Raw genomic sequence first — 18681 nt, 5'->3', positions numbered from 1 at the left:
TGGGAGGCTGAGGCAGAAGAATTGCTTGAACCCGGGAGGCAGAGGTTTCGGTGAGCCAAGAATGCACCATTGCACTCCAGCCTGGGCAACAGAGTGAGACTCCATCTCAAACAAAACAAAAAAAAACAGAAAAAGCAAATACTACCTATCTAGTCCTTGTGGTAACTAATATATGTGATATTATATAAATGTTAGTTATTGATACAGAAATCTCATTATAAAAATGAAACAATCCAGGTGTGGTGGCTCACATGCGTAATCCCAGCACTTTTAGAGGCCAACCTGAGAGGATTGCTTAAGCCCAGTTCAAGATTAGCCTGGGCAACAGAGTGAGACCTTGTCTCTACAAAAAAATTTTAAAGGTAGCTGGGTGTGGAGGCATGTACCTGTAATTCCAGCTACTTGTGAGGCTGAGGTGGGAGGATTGCTTGAGCCCAGGAGTTTGAGGCTATAGTGAGCTGTGATTGTGCCACTGTACTCCAGCCTAAGCAATAGAGTGAGACCCTGTCTCTAATATATATATACACACAAAAAACACATATACATATGTGTGTGTTATATATATATTATATTGTCATATATATATATTCAGAAGAAAATGGATGATCACATCTGTATTGAACAGGTACAGACTTTTTTCTTCCATTTACATTGTATTGGCTATTATAAGTAACCTAGAGCTAAATTAAAATATACAGGAGGTTATGTGTAGGTTATATGCAAATACTACATTTTATACAAGGGACTTGAGCGTCTGTGGATTTTGGTATCTGCCAAGGGTCCTGGAAGCAATCCCCCAGGCATACTGTGGGACAATTGTAATTTGAAGTTGAAAGTACCTCTAGACCACACACACCAGCCCCTTTACTTTGTGATGAATGAGTCTGAGATCATGCAGAGTTGGGATGGTTTACCCTATTGGTGAAATACCTGAATATATGGGGTTGCCACTCACCTTTTGTGAACTTTAGAGAAGGACACAGGAAAACAGACAAGCATGGTCAAGATGGTATCAGACCAAAATGGCACCAAACTGGGCCATCATATCCCACTGCTCTTTGATGGATGGCAGAAAGCCAGCTGGTAATTATTATCAAAGACACAAAAGGATCTGTGATTAAAACAAGTAAAATTCTAATTTTATTATTCACCTAGTATTTGACAACTATCTTTTGGAAACTTATTATGTGCTAGGCAACACCAGATGCTAGGGATGCAAGGAGGAAAGACTCAGTTTCTATCTTTATGTGAAAAGACAGCATTCAAGGTATGCATTCTAGCACTGATTCAGACAGGAAAAGTTTGGAAACAGCTTTTTCCAATATGGAATTGGTTAAATAATCCTGGTAGCTCCATTTGTTGAAATCTTTTGCAGCCCTAAAAAAAGGAAGAAGTAGTTCAGATGTTCTAATAGTGGCAAGTGAGCTAACTCAGGCCGAGCTTTCAAGGAGGACTACTAGAAAAACTGAACAAAATAATAAAAATAAATATTTTGAAAACAGTAAAGAACAAATAAATCAGTGAGAAATTACCAGTCAAAAAAAATCTGTGATAGGCTGGGCGTGGTGGCTCAGGTCTGAATCCCAATACTTTGGGAGGCTGAGGCAGGAGAATCGCTGGAGTTCAGGAGTTCAAGACCAGTCTGGGCAACATAGCAAGACCTTGTCTCTACTAAAAATAAAAAAAAAAATTAGCTGAGGGTGGTGGTGCACACCTGTAGACCAGGCTACTCAGGAGGCCAAGGTGGAGGAGGATCACTTGAGCCTGGGAGACAGAGGCTATAGTGAGCTATAATCATGCCATTGCTCTCTAGCCTGGGTGATAAAGCGAGATCTTGTGTCAAAAACAAAATTGTAGTAAATTAAGTATGTAGAGAGGTAAGATTAGCACACAAAAGCCCATTTTCCCCGAGATGTGATTTTAAGTAAGCAACTATGAAATGGAGACCTTTGAGGCCTCAAAGGGCCCCAGAAACATATGTCAAAACCTAGATTCAAGGTAGGTAGAAGCCCAGGGTTGTCAAAGCAACCCCAAATTTAAAGAAGAATTCTGAAGGGTAAGACCTGTAGGGTAAAGATGAATTGCAGTCAGTCAGTCATTATACTGCTTTGTGGTCTGGTCTTACATCCCTCAGTACACTACATAACCTCAAACCCTGCACTTAGGTTATTGGCACTGCCTGGATAGGCATCTAGCCAAAGCAAACAAATGTCTTCTCCTGATTAAAGGGCCATCATTCCAAATCTGATATTATTCCTAAATAATAGCCAAATACAATGACCAGCATATGATAAAGATAATTGGGCAAACAAACACAATAGGATGAGCAAGAACCAGCAGAAACAACTGGCAATGGAAGCAGACCCGCAAAGGTGTGAGATACCAGAATTGTTGGACATAAAATATAAAATAACTATGGTTACTATATTGGAGATTTTTTAAAGCTTAAAAAATATCTACAAGAAAGAGAGAACTCTAAAAAGTGATGTAACATATCTGAACAATGAACCAAATAAAATGTAGAACTGTTAAGTATGATCACCAAAATTTAAATACATAGAAGCATTTAGCAGCAGATTAGACACAGCTGAAGAGAGCATTCATTAACTGGAGTCATCCAGAATGCAGCATGAAGATATAAAAAGAGGTGGTACAGATGGAGCCAGAAAGTCTAGCCAGCATCCCTTTAACTGGAGTCCCAGGTGGAAAGAAGTGAATGAGGAAGGGACATTATGTGAAGAGATAATAGCTATAACATTTTCAGATGAAATATACTTCTTGGGATCCCAAAAGCCCATGAAATTCCAAGCAGGATGAAGAGACAGCTATACCCAGCATATTACATGAAACCGAAGGAAAACAAAGACAGGGAGAATATCTTAAAAATAGCTAGACATGGGTCCACAGAATCTCTTTGCATTTTTCTTACAACTACATATGGATCTTTAATGATCTCAAAATGAAAAGTTTAATAATTTTAAAAAAGAAGTGAGAGAAGAGACATATCCTAAAAGTGAGCCATAAATTGACCACTGCTTTCTCTAATGCAATAGTAGAAGCCAGAAGGCAGTGGAAAGATATCTCCAATGTGCTAGAAGAAAATAAATGCCAATCTGATTTTCATATCAAGCAAAAATATCCTTCAAGAATAAAGGTGAAAGAATGCCTCTGTGAGAAGGAGAGTTTTGCTTCTTCTCACAGAAAGGATATAGAGGCAAAGACACCCAATAAATATTTGTTGAGTCCCTACTATATGCCAACAGTGAGCTCACATTTTAACTGGGGGACAGAAAATAAGCAAATACATGTATATGTGAGATAGTAATACATACGTGTCCCAGGCAGAAGTGTCTGCAAAGAAACAGCCGCTTTTTGCTCTCAGTGGCAGCAACAGAGATGTTCATACAAATTCTTGGCCAGATTTTGGAAGCATGCTTGGACCTATGCCCCAAACCTTCTTCTGCAACACTTACTTGGTGATATTTTGACCCACCTAATAGCCCTTCTATTGATTTCTTTCTGTGTGACTTTTACTGAAGCATACCTAGAGAAAAGAGCGTGTTCCCAAGTGTATAGCTCAGTGAATATTCTAAACTGAGTGCACTTGTGTATCCGTCACACCCTTATCCCTCATCATGCCTCTTTTTGGTTCCGCTGCTACCAAAGGTTAACCACCATCCTGACACCAACACCATAGATTTGTTTTGTCTGTTTCTGAATTTTTATATAAATTATGATTTTATTTTGAGATGGAGTCTTGCTCTGTCGCCCAGACTGGAGTACGATGGCCTGATCTTGGCTCACTGAACCTCTACCTCCCGGGTTCAAACAATTCTCTGCCTCAGCTTCCTGAATAGCTGGGATTATAGGCGCTTGCCACTATGCCCGGTGAATTTTGTATTTTTAGTAGAGATGGGGTTTCACCATCTTGGTCAGGCTGGTCTGAACTCCTGAGCTTGTGATCCACCCGCCTCAGCCTCCCAAAGTGCAGGGATTACAGGTGTGAGCCACCATGACCAGCCTAAAAATTATGAAATTTTTTTTTTTTTTTGTGAGAAGGAGTTTCACTCGTGTTGCCCAGGCTGGAGTACAATGGCATGATCTCGGCTCACTGCAGTCTCCGCCTCCCAGGTTCAAGCGATTCTCCTGCTTCAGCCTTCCGAGCAGCTGGGATTATAGCCATACACCACCATGCCCAGCTAATTTTTGTATTTTTAGTAGAGACAGGATTTCATCATGTTGGCCAGGCTGGTCTTGAGCTCTCGATCTCAGGTGATCTGCCCACCTCAGCCTCCCAAAGTGCTGGGATTACAGGCGTGAACCACTGCGCCAGGCCAAATTATGGATTTTATATACAGCACATTCAGTACATACTCTCTGGCTTTTTTTTTTCTTTGAGATGAGTTCTCACTTTGTCACCCAGGCCGGAGTGCAGTGGCACGATCTTGGCTTATTGTTAGCCTTGACCTCCTAGGCTCAAGCAGTCCTCCTGCCTCAGCCCCAAGCAGCTGGGTCTACAGGAGCATGCCACCATGCCTGGCTAATTATTATATTTTTTTGTAGAGATGAGGTTTGCTCAGACTTGTCTCCAACTCCTGAGCTCAAGCAATCAGCCTGCCTTGGCCTCCCAAAGTGCTGGAATTACAGGCATGAGCCATTGCACCTGGTCGTTCTCCGGCTTATTTATTCAGTAGTATATCTCTGAGATAACATTCATGTTACTGTGTCTAACAGTGGTTTGTTCTTTTTCATTGTCGTGTATTTCATTGTATGAGTATACATGTATCAGTTTGTTTATCCATTCTGTTTAAATGGACAGGAGAGTCATTTGCACTATTCTAAAAGGATCATTTATAAGTTATAAATGATTTATCTGGTTAAAACAAATAAATGTAAAATAAAAACATGTTAGACCAAAAATTTGGGACTGGCATATTCAAGAAAAACAAAGTTCTAAAGGATGTGTTTTAAATAGTTGGAAAATTATTCCAGATAGAAAGTCAGAAATGCAGGAAGAAATGAAAAACAGAATAAATATTTGGATAATTCTAAGTGAAGATTATATAAAACCAAAAATAGTATTTTGTGAGGCTTTAAACATATGGAAATAAAATATATAATAACAAAGGGATCGAAGTCAGGAGTGCAGTAACTGGAGCTAATGCATTTCACGGGCTTTGTATTATCATAGAAGGAGGTAAAAGTTTTGATTAATAGTCAACTTTGGTAAACAAAGAATGGATGTTGTAATTTCAGGGTAATCGATAAGAAAAATGGAAAAAAACTGTATAACTTCTTTTTTTTTTTGAGACAGAGTCTTGCCCTTTTACCCCAGGCTGGAGTGCAATGGTGCTATCTCAGCTCACTGCAACCTCTGCCTCCTGGGTTCAGGTGATTCTTCTGCTTCAGCCTCCCAAGTAGCTGAGATTACAGGCATGCACCAGTGTGCCCAGCTAATTTTTGTATTTTTAGTAGTGATGGGGTTTCACCATATTTGCCAGGCTGGTCTTGAACTCCTGACCTCAAGTGATCCACCTGCTTTGGCTTTCCAAAGTGCTGGGATTACAGGCATGAGCCACTGTGCCCAGCCATGACGTCTGAATTAATAAGAGAAAAGTGAAATCCTAAAATAGTGAATCCAAAGGTGGTGGGGGGCGGGGGAGAGAAAAAACAAGCAAGTCAAAAATGGTCAATTTTTATCCTGTAATCAGTAATCACATTAATGTAATTAGACTACGTAGTTAAGTCAAAGATAAAAGTTGTCAGATTGGAAAAAATCCAGCTATTACTGTTTATAAGAAACACATCTAAAACATAAGGATATAAACAATTGGAATTAAAAGTTTAATAAAAATATAATATCATGTAAATACTGACCAAAAGAAAGCTGGGGTCGTTTCTTGATATAAGAGAAACTGGACTTTAAGATGAAAAGCTTTACTGAATTAAAGAGTGTGAGCATTTTTGCCAGGCGTGGTGACTCACACCTGTAATCCTAGCACTTTGGGAGGCCGAGGCGGGCGGATCACCTGAGGTCAAGAGTTCAAGACCAGCCTGACCAACATGGAGAAACCCTGTCTCTGCTAAATATACAAAATTAGCTAAGCCTGGTGGTGCATGCCTGTAATCCCAGCTACTCATGAGGCCAAGGCAGGAGAATCGCTTGAACCTGGGAGGCGGAGGTTGCAGTGAGCTGAGATCGTGCCATTTACACTCCAGCCTGGGCAACAAGAGCGAAACTCTGTCTCAAAAAAAAAAAAAAGAGTGTGAGCATTTTATAATAATAAAAGGTTCAGTTCACCAAGGGATATAAATGTGCATGTTCTATGGTCCAGCAATCCCCTCCTCAGGCAGCCATTATAGCAAAACTTCTGAGGACACAGAGAAGCCAAAGGAAACTAAACTTTAGGCATGCATGCAAATGAGGTCTAGAAAAGTGAGGAAGATGTCACCATAAAAGTCAGGAGATGTGTGGGGAAGGGTTTGTGGTGGAGGGAGCTTCTGCAGTGCTGGCAGCGTTGGGGTCGCCGTGGGTGTTCACCTTATGTATAATATTTCATGGCCATCAGATCCCTCTTTCCTGTGCTTTGTTTTCTAATTATGTTGTTTGATTTACAAAATTGTTTAGTGTTTATTTGGAGGTGAGATTATCATCCACTTTTACTTTGCTTATCATGCTCTTCTATTTTTAAAAATCTTTTTTTTTTTTTTTTTTTTTTTGAGATGGAGTTTCACTCTTGTTACCCAGGCTGGAGTGCAATGGCGCGATCTCGGCCTACCGCAACCTCCGCTTCCTGGGTTCAGGCAATTCTCCTGCCTCAGCCTCCTGAGTCGCTGGGATTACAGGCACGCACCACCATGCCCAGCTAATTTTTTTTGTATTTTTAGTAGAGACGGGGTTTCACCATATTGACCAGGATGGTCTCGATCTCTTGACCTCGTGATCCACCCGCCTCGGCCTCCCAAAGTGCTGGGATTACAGGCTTGAGCCACCGCGCCCGGCCTCCGGCTTAAAAATCTTAAGTGTAAATATTTGAAAACATGAATGTTCTCATTTTAAAAGGCAATAATAATGCATTTCTATCTGAAAGAAAATCCAGGGAGAGATTCAAAATGGCAGATCACTAGCAGCTCAGGATTGTAGCTCCCAGTGAAAGCGCAGAGAACGAGAAGACGCCACACTTTCAGATGAGTTTTTGTTGCTCACGGACCAGGAGATTCCCAGCGGAGGAGCCCCACAGGTTGCCAGCGCGACTCTTGTGGCCGGTGCGACGGTTTTGCCGGAGCCCCGGCGTGGCGGTTCTTGGTGCAAAGTAAACGGGACTGGGTCACCTTTTGGTCGACGTTTGGAGCTCCAGGAAGGCAGAGTTGCCTATTCAGCTGATTGAAAAAAGGGACTCAAGAAGGAAGCCAGACCGGAGATTCCCGGGCAGAAAAGCACCACGAATCCGCTGTTTTGGCCAGTGCAGTGGGTTGCTCAGATTCCGGTGCTGGGAATCAACAAGTTGGATGTCCACTCAGAGACCTAATTTGAACGTCGGTAATTACAAAGATGACAGGTGGATAAATTTACAATGATGGGAAGAAACCAGTGTAAAAAGGCTGAGAACGCCCAAAATCAGAATGCCTCTCCCTCTGCAGGGGATCACAGTTCCTCATCAACAAGGGAACAAGGCCTGATAGAGAACGAGTGTGTTCCATTAACAGAAGCAGGCTTCAGAAGGTGAATAATAAGAAACTTCTGTGAGTTAAAAGAACATGTTCTAGCCCAATGTAAAGAAACTAAGAACCTTGAAAAAAGGTTTGATGAAATCCTAACGAGAATAGATGATCTAGAGAGGAATATGAGTGAATTAATGGAACTGAAGAATACAATACGAGAACTCCGCAAAGTATGCACAGGTTTTAACAGTCGAATTGATCAAGCGGAAGAAAGGATATGAGAGGTCGAAGACCAACTTAATGAAATGAAACAAGAAAACAAGATTAGAGAAGAAAGAGCAAAAAGGAATGAGCAAAGTCTCCAAGAAATATGGGACTATGTGAAAAGACCTAATTTACTTTTGTTAGGTATACCTGAATGTCATGAAGAGAATGAATCCAAGCTGGAAAATATTCTTCAGGATATTATTCCCGAAAACTTTCCTAACCTAGTAAGGGAGGAAAATACTCAACTTCAGGTAATACAGAGAACACCACAAAGATATTCCTCAAGTAGAGTAACCCCAAGACACATAATCGTTAGATTCACCAGGGTTGAAGTAAAGGAGAAAATTCTAAGGGCAGCTAGAGAGAAAGGTCAGGTTACCCATAAAGGGAAGCCTATCAGACTCACAGCAGATCTCTCAGCTGAAACCCTACAAACTAGAAGAGAGTGGGGGGTCAATATTCAATATCCTCAAAGAAAAGAATTTTCAACCCAGAATCTCATATCCAGCCAAATTAAGCTTCACAAATGAAGGAAAAATAAAAATTTTCAAGAACAAGCAAGCACTCTGAGATTTCATCACCACCAGGCCTGCTTTACAAGAGCTTCTGAAAGAAGCACTATACACAGAAAGGAACAACCAGTATCAGTCATCCCAAAAACTTACCAAAAGGTAAACAGTATCTCCATAATGAAGAATCTATATCAACTAATGGGCAAAATAGCCAGCTAGCATTAAATGACAGTATTAAACTCACAACTATCAATATTAATCCTAAATTGAAATGGATTAAATGCCCCAATCAAAGACACAGACAGGCAAATTGAATAAAAAGTCAAAACCTGCCTCCTCTTTCCCTAAGTGGCCTAAGGTAATCTGTAAAAATGGTTCGCTATTCACTTGATCTGGAGAACCCCACAAAATCATGCAAATCAAGAGGTTCCAATCTTCGTGTTCACTTTAAGAACACATGTGAAACTGCCTAGGCCATCAAGGGTATGCCTCTACGAAAAGCTACAAAGTATCTGAAAGATGTCACTTTACAGAAACAGTGCGTACCATTCCGACGTTACAATGGTGGAGTTGGCAGGTGTGCCCAGGCCAAGCAGTGGGGCTGGACACAAGGTCAGTGGCCCAAAAAGAGTGCTGAATTTTTGCTGCACATGCTTAAAAATGCAGAGAGTAATGCTGAACTTAAGGGTTTAGATGTAGATTCTGTGGTCATTGAGCATATCCAAGTGAACAAAGCACCCAAGATGCGCCACCGGACCTACAGAGCTCACGGTCGAATTAACCCATACATGAGTTCTCCCTGCCACGTTTAGATGATCCTTACTGAAAAGGAACAGATTGTTCCTAAACCAGAAGAGGAGGTTGCCCAGAAGAAGAAGATATCCCAGAAGAAGCTGAAGAAACAAAAACTTATGGCGCAGGAGTAAATTCAGCCTTAAAATAAATGCAACTAAAAGGGAAAAAAAAAAAAAAAAAAGTCAAAACCCATCAGTTCGCTGTATCCAGATCCATCTTGTAAGCAAGGACACACAAAGACTCAAAACAGAAGGTTGGTGGAAGACTTCGCAATCAAATGGAGAGCAAAAGAAAGAAAACAGGAGTTGTAACTTTCGTCTCTGACAAAATAGACTTTAATAGTAACAAAGACTAAAAGAAACAAAGAAGGACATTACATAATGGTAAAAGGATCAATGCAACAGGAGTCAATGATCATAAATATATATATACACCCGATATAGGAACACCCAGATACATAAGACAAGTTCTTAATGACTTGTAAAGAGACTTGGACTCCCGCACAATAATAGTGGGAGACTTTGACACCACATTGTTAATATTCAATGGATCAATGAGATAGAAAATCAACAGGGACATCTATGATTTGAACTCAGACCTGGAACAAGTAAACTCAGTGAATATTTATAGAATTCTTCACCTCAGGTCCACAGAACATACATTTTTCTCAGTATCATATAACACCTATTTTGAAAGTGACCACATAATTGGGAGTAAACCACTCTTCACATTTTCATAGCATTTCACAGACTTAAATGAAAGATTGGTTGACTGTTTGTTATTTTCTTCCCTTATTCCTTTCCTGTCTCCACTGTTAAGCACAATTATTGCCATAAAAGAGGTTTTTAATACCTATTTTTAGATTGCATTCCAGCCGGGGCAGTAGAGCAAGACTCCTGTTCTCTCTCCCCCTTTCTCTTTCTTTCTTTCTTTCAAAAAAAAAAAGAAAAGAAAAAGAAAAGAAAATTCAAAAGATTCGCTCTCATGTGTGATCTGTTGAAAGTGACATTGTCCTCTCTCACCTTCAATTCACCCAGGTTAACTTTGAGGAATTTAAGGAAGGTTTTGTGTCTGTGTTGTCATCAAATGCTGGTGTTCGCCCCTCAGATGAAGACAGTAGTTCTTTGGAATCAGGTAAAAGGATTTCCTCCTATTGACTGTAGTTTCTTTTCGTAGTTTGTTTACTTTAGAGTGTAAAGAATCCAGCAATTCTGAAAACTCTACCTTACTTTCTGTCACCTCTAAACTATATGGACTTGAAGAAAACACTTGGTGTTTTTTCTTCCTTTGTTTATTTGTGTCATAAAATAACAAACGCTGTGCCTGCCATGAATGATGACACTGCATTGTGCTAATGTGACTGATCAGAATCCTGTTATAGGGACAGGGCTGCTGGGACACAGGCTGTGTCCCTAAATGGAAGTGTCGTCCTTGGGGAAAGCCACCTGGCCTTGGTTCCAGCCTCAAGTGCTGGGATGGTAACAGGTGGGCAAGGTTGGAGGGAGGGCTACCCAGGCGTGGAGTGGTGAGGTGGTGGCAGCCTGCTTCTTGGTTGCAGATGGCCCCATGTCAGGAGGGTATGAAATGGGGGTGGCCCTTTCCCTCTTGGAGGAGTGTCATGTTTGTGGTATTGATTAGCGTGTCACGGAGAGAGCACTCCCTCATGTCTCACAGCAGGGTGTCCTGGTCAGGAGGGGTGTAGTAGATAAGTCATGGAGCTGGGGGCAGAGGATGGTAAGGCACAAGGGACCAGGCTCACATAATGGTCTTCTGAGTGAGCACATGGCATTGAACTTTGTGTACATTTACAGAGAGTCCATTTAACCCTCATAGAAATCCTATGGCATTACTTAAAATACCTGTTATTCGGATGAGGAAACTGAGGCCCCAGGTGAAGATTCATTCACCATTCCACAGTTAATAAGCGGTGACCAGGATTTGAGTCCTGGTTTTCCAGCTTGAAGACCAAGGCCCTTGTATGGGCATTGTTGCTGGACCCTGCTCTTTCTGCTGTGTGCTGGTGGTTGCCCCTTCCCACTTCCTCTTGCTGGTTGCAGAGGTGCTGGTAAGGAGCCTTGGGGTAGGAAGAGAAGCCCTGGGTTCATAGTCCCTGCCACCGGCCATGTGCATGACCTGGGTGAAGTGTGAGTTGCTCCAATTCACTCTTTCCTTCTTTAAGATGTCAAAGGGCTCCCTATTCCATACTATCCCTAAGGCACAGGACCTTGGAGGATGATCAAAGATATCAAAGCACCTTGAAGAGGTGACAGCCTGGTCCCCTGATCTTGTGTTTTCCCATCTGTGCTGGAACACGGAAGGTGGCTGCATCTAAGCTTAAAACTGTCTGAACCTGTGGGTCATGGTGACAGTACTTCCAAAGAAACACCAAGCTGTTTTTTAGAACTTGTGCTTTTTTTGACCTGTTTCAATTCTGTTTTGCTTTTTCTTTCTTTTCCAATTAGAAATTAAAAGCTTTCCTCAACTAAATGGTCCTATTCCCTATTAATACTTTGGTATTAGTTCATTCTCAGTTGCTATAAGGAACTACCTGAGACTGGGTAATTTATGAAAAAAAGAGGTTTAATTGACTCACAGTTATACAGGCTGTACAGAAAGAATGGCTGGAGAGGCCTCAGGAACAATCATGGTGGAAGGCAAGGGGAAGCAGGCATGTCTTCATCTAGCAGAGCAGGAGGAATAGAGTGAAGAGAGAGGTGCTACACACCTTCAAACAACCAGCTCTCATGAGAACTCACGTCTACCTCATGATCAAATCACTGGCCACCAGGCCCTTCCTCCAACATTTAAAGAGTTGAGGCAGGGAATTACAATTAAACATGAGATTTGGGTGGGGACACACAGCCAAACCATATCATTCCACCCTGGCCCCTCCCAAATCTCATGCATGTCCTTATCACATTTCAAAATATAATCATGCCTTCTCAAAAGTCTCCCAGCCTTAACTCATATTAGCATTAACTCAAAAGTCCAAGTCCAAAGTCTCATCTGAGACAAGGCAAGTTCCTTCTGCCTATGAGCCTGTAAAATAAAAAATGAGATAGATACTTCCAAGATACAATGGGGATACAGGCATTGGTTAAATACTCCTCTTCCAAAAGGGAGAAATTGGCCAAAACAAAGGGTCTACAGGCCTCATGCAAGTCCAAAACCCAGCAGGGCAGTCATTACATCTTAAAGGTCTAAAATAATCTCCTTTGACACTATGTCTCACATCCAGGCCACACTGATGCAAGGGGTGGGTTCCCAACCTGTGTCTCTGCAGGGTACATGCCCTGTGGTTGCTTTCATGGGGTGGTGTTGAGTGCCTATGGCTTTTCCAGGTGCACAGTGTAAGCTGTCAGTGGATCTACCATTCTAGAGTCTGGAGGATGGTGACCCTCTTCTCACAGCTCCACTAGGCAGTGCCCAGTGGGGACTCTTTGTGGGTTCCAACACCACATTTTCCATCTGCACTGCCCTGATAGAGGTTCTCCATGAGGGCTCCACCCATGCAACAGACTTCTGCCTGGACATCAGGTGTTTTCATACATCCTCTGAAATCTAGGTGGTGGCTCCCAAGCCTCAACTTTTGCCCTCCATCTATCTGCAGGCTTAATGCCACATGGAAACAACCAAACCTTGTGGCTTACACCCCCTGGAATAGCAGCCTAATATGTTTTTGGCCCCTTTTAGCCATGGCTGGAGCTGTAACACTTGGGATGTAGGGAACAGTGTCCTAAGGTGGAGCCTCATGCCCAGCCCATGAGACAGTTCTTCCCTCCTCAGCCTCAGAGCTTGTGATGGGAGGGGCTGTCATGAAGCCCCTCCCATCAGTTGTCTTAGATATTAATGTTTGGCTCCTCCTTACTTTTACAAATTTCTTCAGCAGCCTTGAGTTCCTTCCTCCCCTGAAAATGGATTTTTGTTTTCTACCACATGGTCAGGCTGTAAATTTTCCAAACTTTCACACTTTGCTTCCCTTTTAAATACAAGTTTCAGTTTCACATCATCTCTTTGCTCATGAATAGAAGCATATGTTAGAAGCAGCCAGGACATATCTTGAATGCCTTGCTGCTGAGAAATTTCTTCCACTAGATACTCTAAATCATTTCTCTCAAGTTCATAATTTCACGTATCTCTAGGGCAGGGGCAAAATGCCACCAGTCTTTTTGCTAAAGCATAGCAAGAGTGACCTCTTTGCAGTTCCCAGTATGTTCCTCATCTTCATCTGAAACCACCACAGTCTGGAGTTCATTGTCCATATCACCATTAGCATTTGGTCACACCAATTTAACAAGTCTCTAGAAGGTTACAAATTTTCCCACATCTGTCTTCTTCAGAGCCCTCCAAACTGTTCCAACCTCTGCCAGTTAGTTATCCAACTCCAAAGCTGCTTCCACATTTTCATGTGTCTTTATAGCAGTACTCCATTCCTGGTGCCAATTTTCTATATTAGTCTGTTCTTGCAGTGCTATAAGGAACAACCTGAGACTGGGTAATTTATTTTTTAAAAAGAGGTTTAATTGACTCACAGTTCCTCAGGCTGTACAGGAGGCATGATGGGGGATGCCTCACGAAACTCACAATCATGGCAGAAGACGAAGGGCCAGCAGGCATGTCTTACATGACTGGAGAAGGAGGAAGAGAGCAGGAGGAGGTGCTACACGCTTTTAAACAACCGGATCTCATGAGAACTCACTGTCTTGAGAACAACAATTGAGAAATCCACCCCCATGATCCCATCACCTCCCACCAGGCCCCTCCTCCAACATTGAAGATCACAATTTGACATGAGATTTGGGTGGGGACACAAACCATATTAACTTCCCATAAGCTCTGACCCTTCTTGTGATAGTGTGCTGGGCCACTCCTTGATTGTGCCCACCGTCTTGGAGTGATTGTTAATAAGGCCCGTGATGACTGTGCCAGTGGGATGAGAGATTATCTGGTCACCTTGCATTGTTGTCAGCTGCCTGGAATGTCACCTTACATTTAGCATGTTCACTCAGGACACTGAGAGTCAGGTGATCATCAGCTATACGTTCTTGGATTATTGGAGGTTTTATTGTTCCTTCGCATGGATAGCTAGGTTTTTTGTTAGTCTTTAATTACATAAAAGCAAAATATGCTTGAAAAAGTTAAAATAGCCTGTAGAGTTTAGGGGAAAGTCCTCCTGTCCCCACACTCGCTTTCTCAATCTCCCTTTCAAGGTCATAGGATTGTCATTGTTCACCGTTGCTTGTGTCTTTCCAGATGCTTCTGTGTGCAGAGCAGTGCCTGTCTGGGAGGCACGCTCGGTGCCAAGTGTGCACCTTTTCAGAGGGCACCTGCTGGCCTGCATGGGCCAGGAACTGCTATAAAGGACCCCCACCAAATTTCCTGTTTTTATCCAGCTGCCTCCTGTGCCATCCCACCGAAGTATGTGAGTGGCTCTAAGTGGTACGGCCGTCGAAGCCGGCCCGAGCTGTGTGACGCTGCCACAGAAGCCAGACACATGCCCGAGCAGCAAACCCAGGCCAGCCTGAAAAGTCCGCTCCAGCGCTCAGCGTCTCTGGAAAGTGTGGAGGTGGGTCAGGCCCCTCTCCCACCCCAGCTGCCAAGTGTTGGGAAGAACAAATGCTTCCCTTCATCCTTGTTCATAGCACATGATCATGAGATATGGGGAGGGCAGCGGCACTCCCAGGCACCCTGAATCACCAGAAGCTTGGTCACTTTGGGGAATGCCATTTCATTTAAATTGGGTCTGGTTGTCTTTAGGACAACAGGATTCTCTCCTTCTGGGTTGGTGCAATAGAGAATTTGTGCATAAATCCTTTGTTTCTCTTTTCCCCTGATATCACCACTAGCAATGTTTATGGCTTCATAGGAGTGAAGGGTCAATGCGCTAAGAGTAGAAAAGGGAAGATGCCTTTTTGAAACAGCCTTGAGGTCAGGAGTGTGGGTGTGTCAGACCGCAGTCCCACCCATCTTAAACACTTAGATATATTGAGGCCCCACACTTAGAACTGACCTGTATGAGCCAGTGCATCCTGGGGCCTTGGGAGTTGCCACTCTGTCCCCCAGGCTCCCTGAGTCATTTGCTGCAAGTGCCTAGGATACAAGGGTTACCCAGGAGATGGCTGCCAGAGTCTCGTGGGGCTTCATGTTAAGAAGTATGTCCATGGGGCAGGTCCACAGCTTGTGAGTTAATCATGAACTAGGTCAAACCATTTTCAAGGATTCCAGAAGGTTCCTGGTTCCTGTGCTCTGTGCTGTCAGCTTCTGCCAGGTGGGGCTTGATCAGGAGCACATCTTTCTTAGACAGCTCAGGGGCTCCAGGTGAACTTGTTTACCATTTGTTTTCAACATTTGTGGAGGCAAAGAGGAAAAACAACCAAAATATATTTAAATCTTAGAGTCTCTTTTCTCAGGGGCATGTGACACCTAGGCAATGCCTATAAATCCAGAACATTCCTTTTTTGTTCTTTTTTGTTATTGTTGTTTTGAGACAGAATCTCTCTCTGTTGGGCAGGCTGGTCTCAATCTCCTGACCTTATGATCTGTCTGCCTCATCCTCCCAAAGTGATAGAATTATAGGCGTGAGCCACCGCACCCAACTCCTTTTTTGTTCTTTTTCTAAAAAATTTGGACCTCAGGGATGGAGTGATAATGAATCTACTCCTTGTGGTGCATCGTTGCTGGTGCCATTCTGCTTCTTAAATCATCTTTGATTCACAAAACCTGAACATGGGGAAAGCTGCCTTTAGGGTTGTCAGTGGAGTTGAATGCATTAGAAAATGGGGTTGAATATTTATCACCAGCTTGCAGATTCTCCCCCATCAGAGCCAGTGCCAGCTTTGAAGCATATGGAATCTTGGTCACCGGCGTCCATTCCACAGTCAGTTGTGGGGATACACAACACCTGGACAAAAGCAGACTTTTGATTCCAGTTGGCTGATGTAGTCACTGCAGCACGAGGTTTTTACTAAGTCATGCGTTTCTTGATGGCCCCCACTCCTGTCTTGGGTGCAGGTTTGCAAAGGCTGCTGGGGTGTGAGGTGATTACTAGGTGCTGTGCTATCCCAGAGCCCTTGGAGGGACACAGAAACCTGCTCTCACCTTGCAACTGTTTGCTAAACTGATGTGGATGACGAGGGAGGGGTGCAGAGAGGCGGTCGTGTTTCAAGTCTTGTATGGAGAGTGTGTTCTGAGACTGAACGATTGGCTGCAGGGCGGTCTTCTCTCAAGTGCTGCCTCTGAAGCTATCACCATGTGGAGGGGGCGAGCTTCTCTGCTGCTAGGACACAAGTGTTTGATTGTATTTTCAGTGTCAACTGCTGATAACTGGGTTTATGTTGAGACGCCCCAAGTGTGTGGAACTAAGGTGTGTCCCCTCTCTCTCCAGCCCAGCCCCTCACTGCTGCTTGGCAGGGCCCACCCCACACAGGGCTCACCTAGGGCTTCCAGCTGGCATGCAGGGCAGCCCCAAGGCAGGGGTGGGCTTTTCAAAACTCTGATGGGTTGATTCCATCCTCAGCCGTCCCCCACTTCGCCAAATATCCTGCTCTGTTTTTTCCTACTGCTCTGTCCCCAGCAGCACCCGCTAGAACTCACAGCCTTCTCTCTGCATCTTTCTACAGAGTCTCAAGTCAGATGAAGAGGCCGAGAGCGCTAAAGAAGCTCAGAATGAATTATTTGAAGCACAAGGTAAAGCCGCAGGCTCGCGTTTGGTGCTCTCTGCCTTTGCCCAGAGCTTTGAAAGCTGAAGAGCCAGGCCACTGGGCATTGCACAGCAACAAATGTAATTTCTTGGGCAATATGCGGGGTGGGTGGTGTCCCACTGGATTCCTCCTTCTCCAGAAGTGATCAGAATGTCATCATCATAGCAGTGAGGCTGTCACTCGATCTTCATCCTCGCAAGGTAAGACCCCAGGGCAGAGGCCTGTGGCCGAGGGAGCAGGTGGTTAATCACACTTCATGATCTGCAAGTACCGATGTGATGCCAGCTGGCAGGTGTGGCCCTGTGGTTTCAGGCAGGAGGACCTTGCTTGGCCCCGTCACTTAAGCTGCCCTTGCACCTCCTTCCTGGCATGGTAGGCTGGATGCAGCCTCTCCCCTGCTGTGCAGGGGCAGCCTCAGCACCCACCAGGGTCTCATCTGTTCTGCAGATGGAGTATAAGATCTGGTCCTGGAGCTCAGAGCCTTGGCGAGCAGCTGGTCACAAGCAAATCACAGCACGCAGCCTCATAGCGCTGTGCAGCGCCCAAGGAGGGCTGACTCTGTGCCGTTGTGGTGCCCTCTGCAAGATCTGGGTCCTGTGAAGTTACATACAAGGGCATGATAAAGACTTCAGCTCCCTCACCACCTTTCTGGAGTGACATGCATTACATGTATCATAGGGGCAGAAAGCTAGGCAGTAAACTTCCCAGGGGATTCTTCTAGGGAGAGGAATAAAGGCTTTGGGAGAGAAGGACTTCTTTTTCATTTTAATTATCTTGTCTTTGCCTGTAATACTTCCTTGACATTTAAAAGCAAACAGAAACATTAATTATGAATCCTAGAATGTTTTGGGTAGAAAAGACCAATACCTATGCAAACAATGCAAAACAGAAGACTCCGTAAAAGTAACTTCTGACTTACATGATGCCTGCGAGAGTGCGGAAAGGAGCGCCACAGGGAGGTGGGCATGAGAGGATCAGCATGGCAACCAGACGCCGGGCTCTGAGGAGCTACCAGGTGTGACGCTGGGGGCCTGGCTAACCCTTGCAGCAGGCGAGGCATAATCTGAGCATCCTTCCTCAAAGCAGCTTGGGGCTCAGGGGCGAGGTCTTGCTGAGCTTGGGAACAAGAACTGAGGTTCACACCAGGCCCTTATGAACACAGCACAAGTTTTTACATAGCTGCTGCAGAGCTTCTCTGAGGAGCAGGGCTGCGGTGCTCAAAAAAGGATTGGAGAAGGTGAGAGACTTAGGATAGACTCCATCACAGACGGGGCCTCTGTTGGGACACTTGAAGCCTGGGTCTGAAATCACATGAAGCGTCACTTATGCGTCTGGGCGGAGGAGCTCAGCCTGAGGACAGCCTCAGAGGAGTTGCAGCAGGCCTTGGCATGGCCGAGCTTCCTTATAGCATGGGGGCTCAGGGTAGTCAACTGTCTCACCTAGTGGCTTGGGGCCCTGAGGACACATGGTCCCAAAAACAGGGCTGAGATTTCCTCATTGAGTTCAGGTCAGCCTGAAAGTCACAGAGCATCCCTTCTACCACGTTCTATTGATCAGAGCTGTCACAAGGCTACCAGATTCAAGGAGAAGGGACACAGAACTGAAGGGAAGAGTGTCAAGTTTGAAGCCATTTTTCCAAACTTCCTCACATGGACAGGCTGAAAGGAGGAGGGAAGGCAAAGAGGGGAGAAGTTAGAACCGGGGGGTGGGGGTGTCATGTGCTATAGGAAACAGGAAGGCCGGAG

General features: G+C 44.1%; 1 protein-coding gene and 1 pseudogene across 5 annotated transcripts in view; both read left to right on the top strand.

The window, feature by feature from the left end:
• NINL (ninein like) overlaps positions 1–18681 on the top strand; it is a 152331-nt gene that overhangs the window by 74663 nt on the left and 58987 nt on the right. For all 5 annotated transcript variants that reach the window (XR_004259873.1, XM_032248195.1, XM_032248194.1 and 2 more), the window contains exons 3-5: positions 10274–10370; positions 14630–14802; positions 16856–16922. Coding sequence is in view for 4 of the 5 variants with exons in the window: in XM_032248195.1 (XP_032104086.1) it covers positions 10274–10370; positions 14630–14802; positions 16856–16922 (337 nt within the window). In the remaining variant the exon portion in view is untranslated. The remainder of the gene's footprint in view (positions 1–10273; positions 10371–14629; positions 14803–16855; positions 16923–18681) is intronic.
• LOC116530184 lies at positions 8793–9417 on the top strand (annotated as a pseudogene).

Source organism: Sapajus apella, unplaced genomic scaffold, assembly GCF_009761245.1.
Source record: "Sapajus apella isolate SASKATOON/1434 unplaced genomic scaffold, GSC_monkey_1.0 scaffold65, whole genome shotgun sequence".
Classification (NCBI taxonomy): domain Eukaryota; kingdom Metazoa; phylum Chordata; class Mammalia; order Primates; family Cebidae; genus Sapajus; species Sapajus apella.
This window is presented reverse-complemented; position numbering and strand designations above follow the sequence as displayed.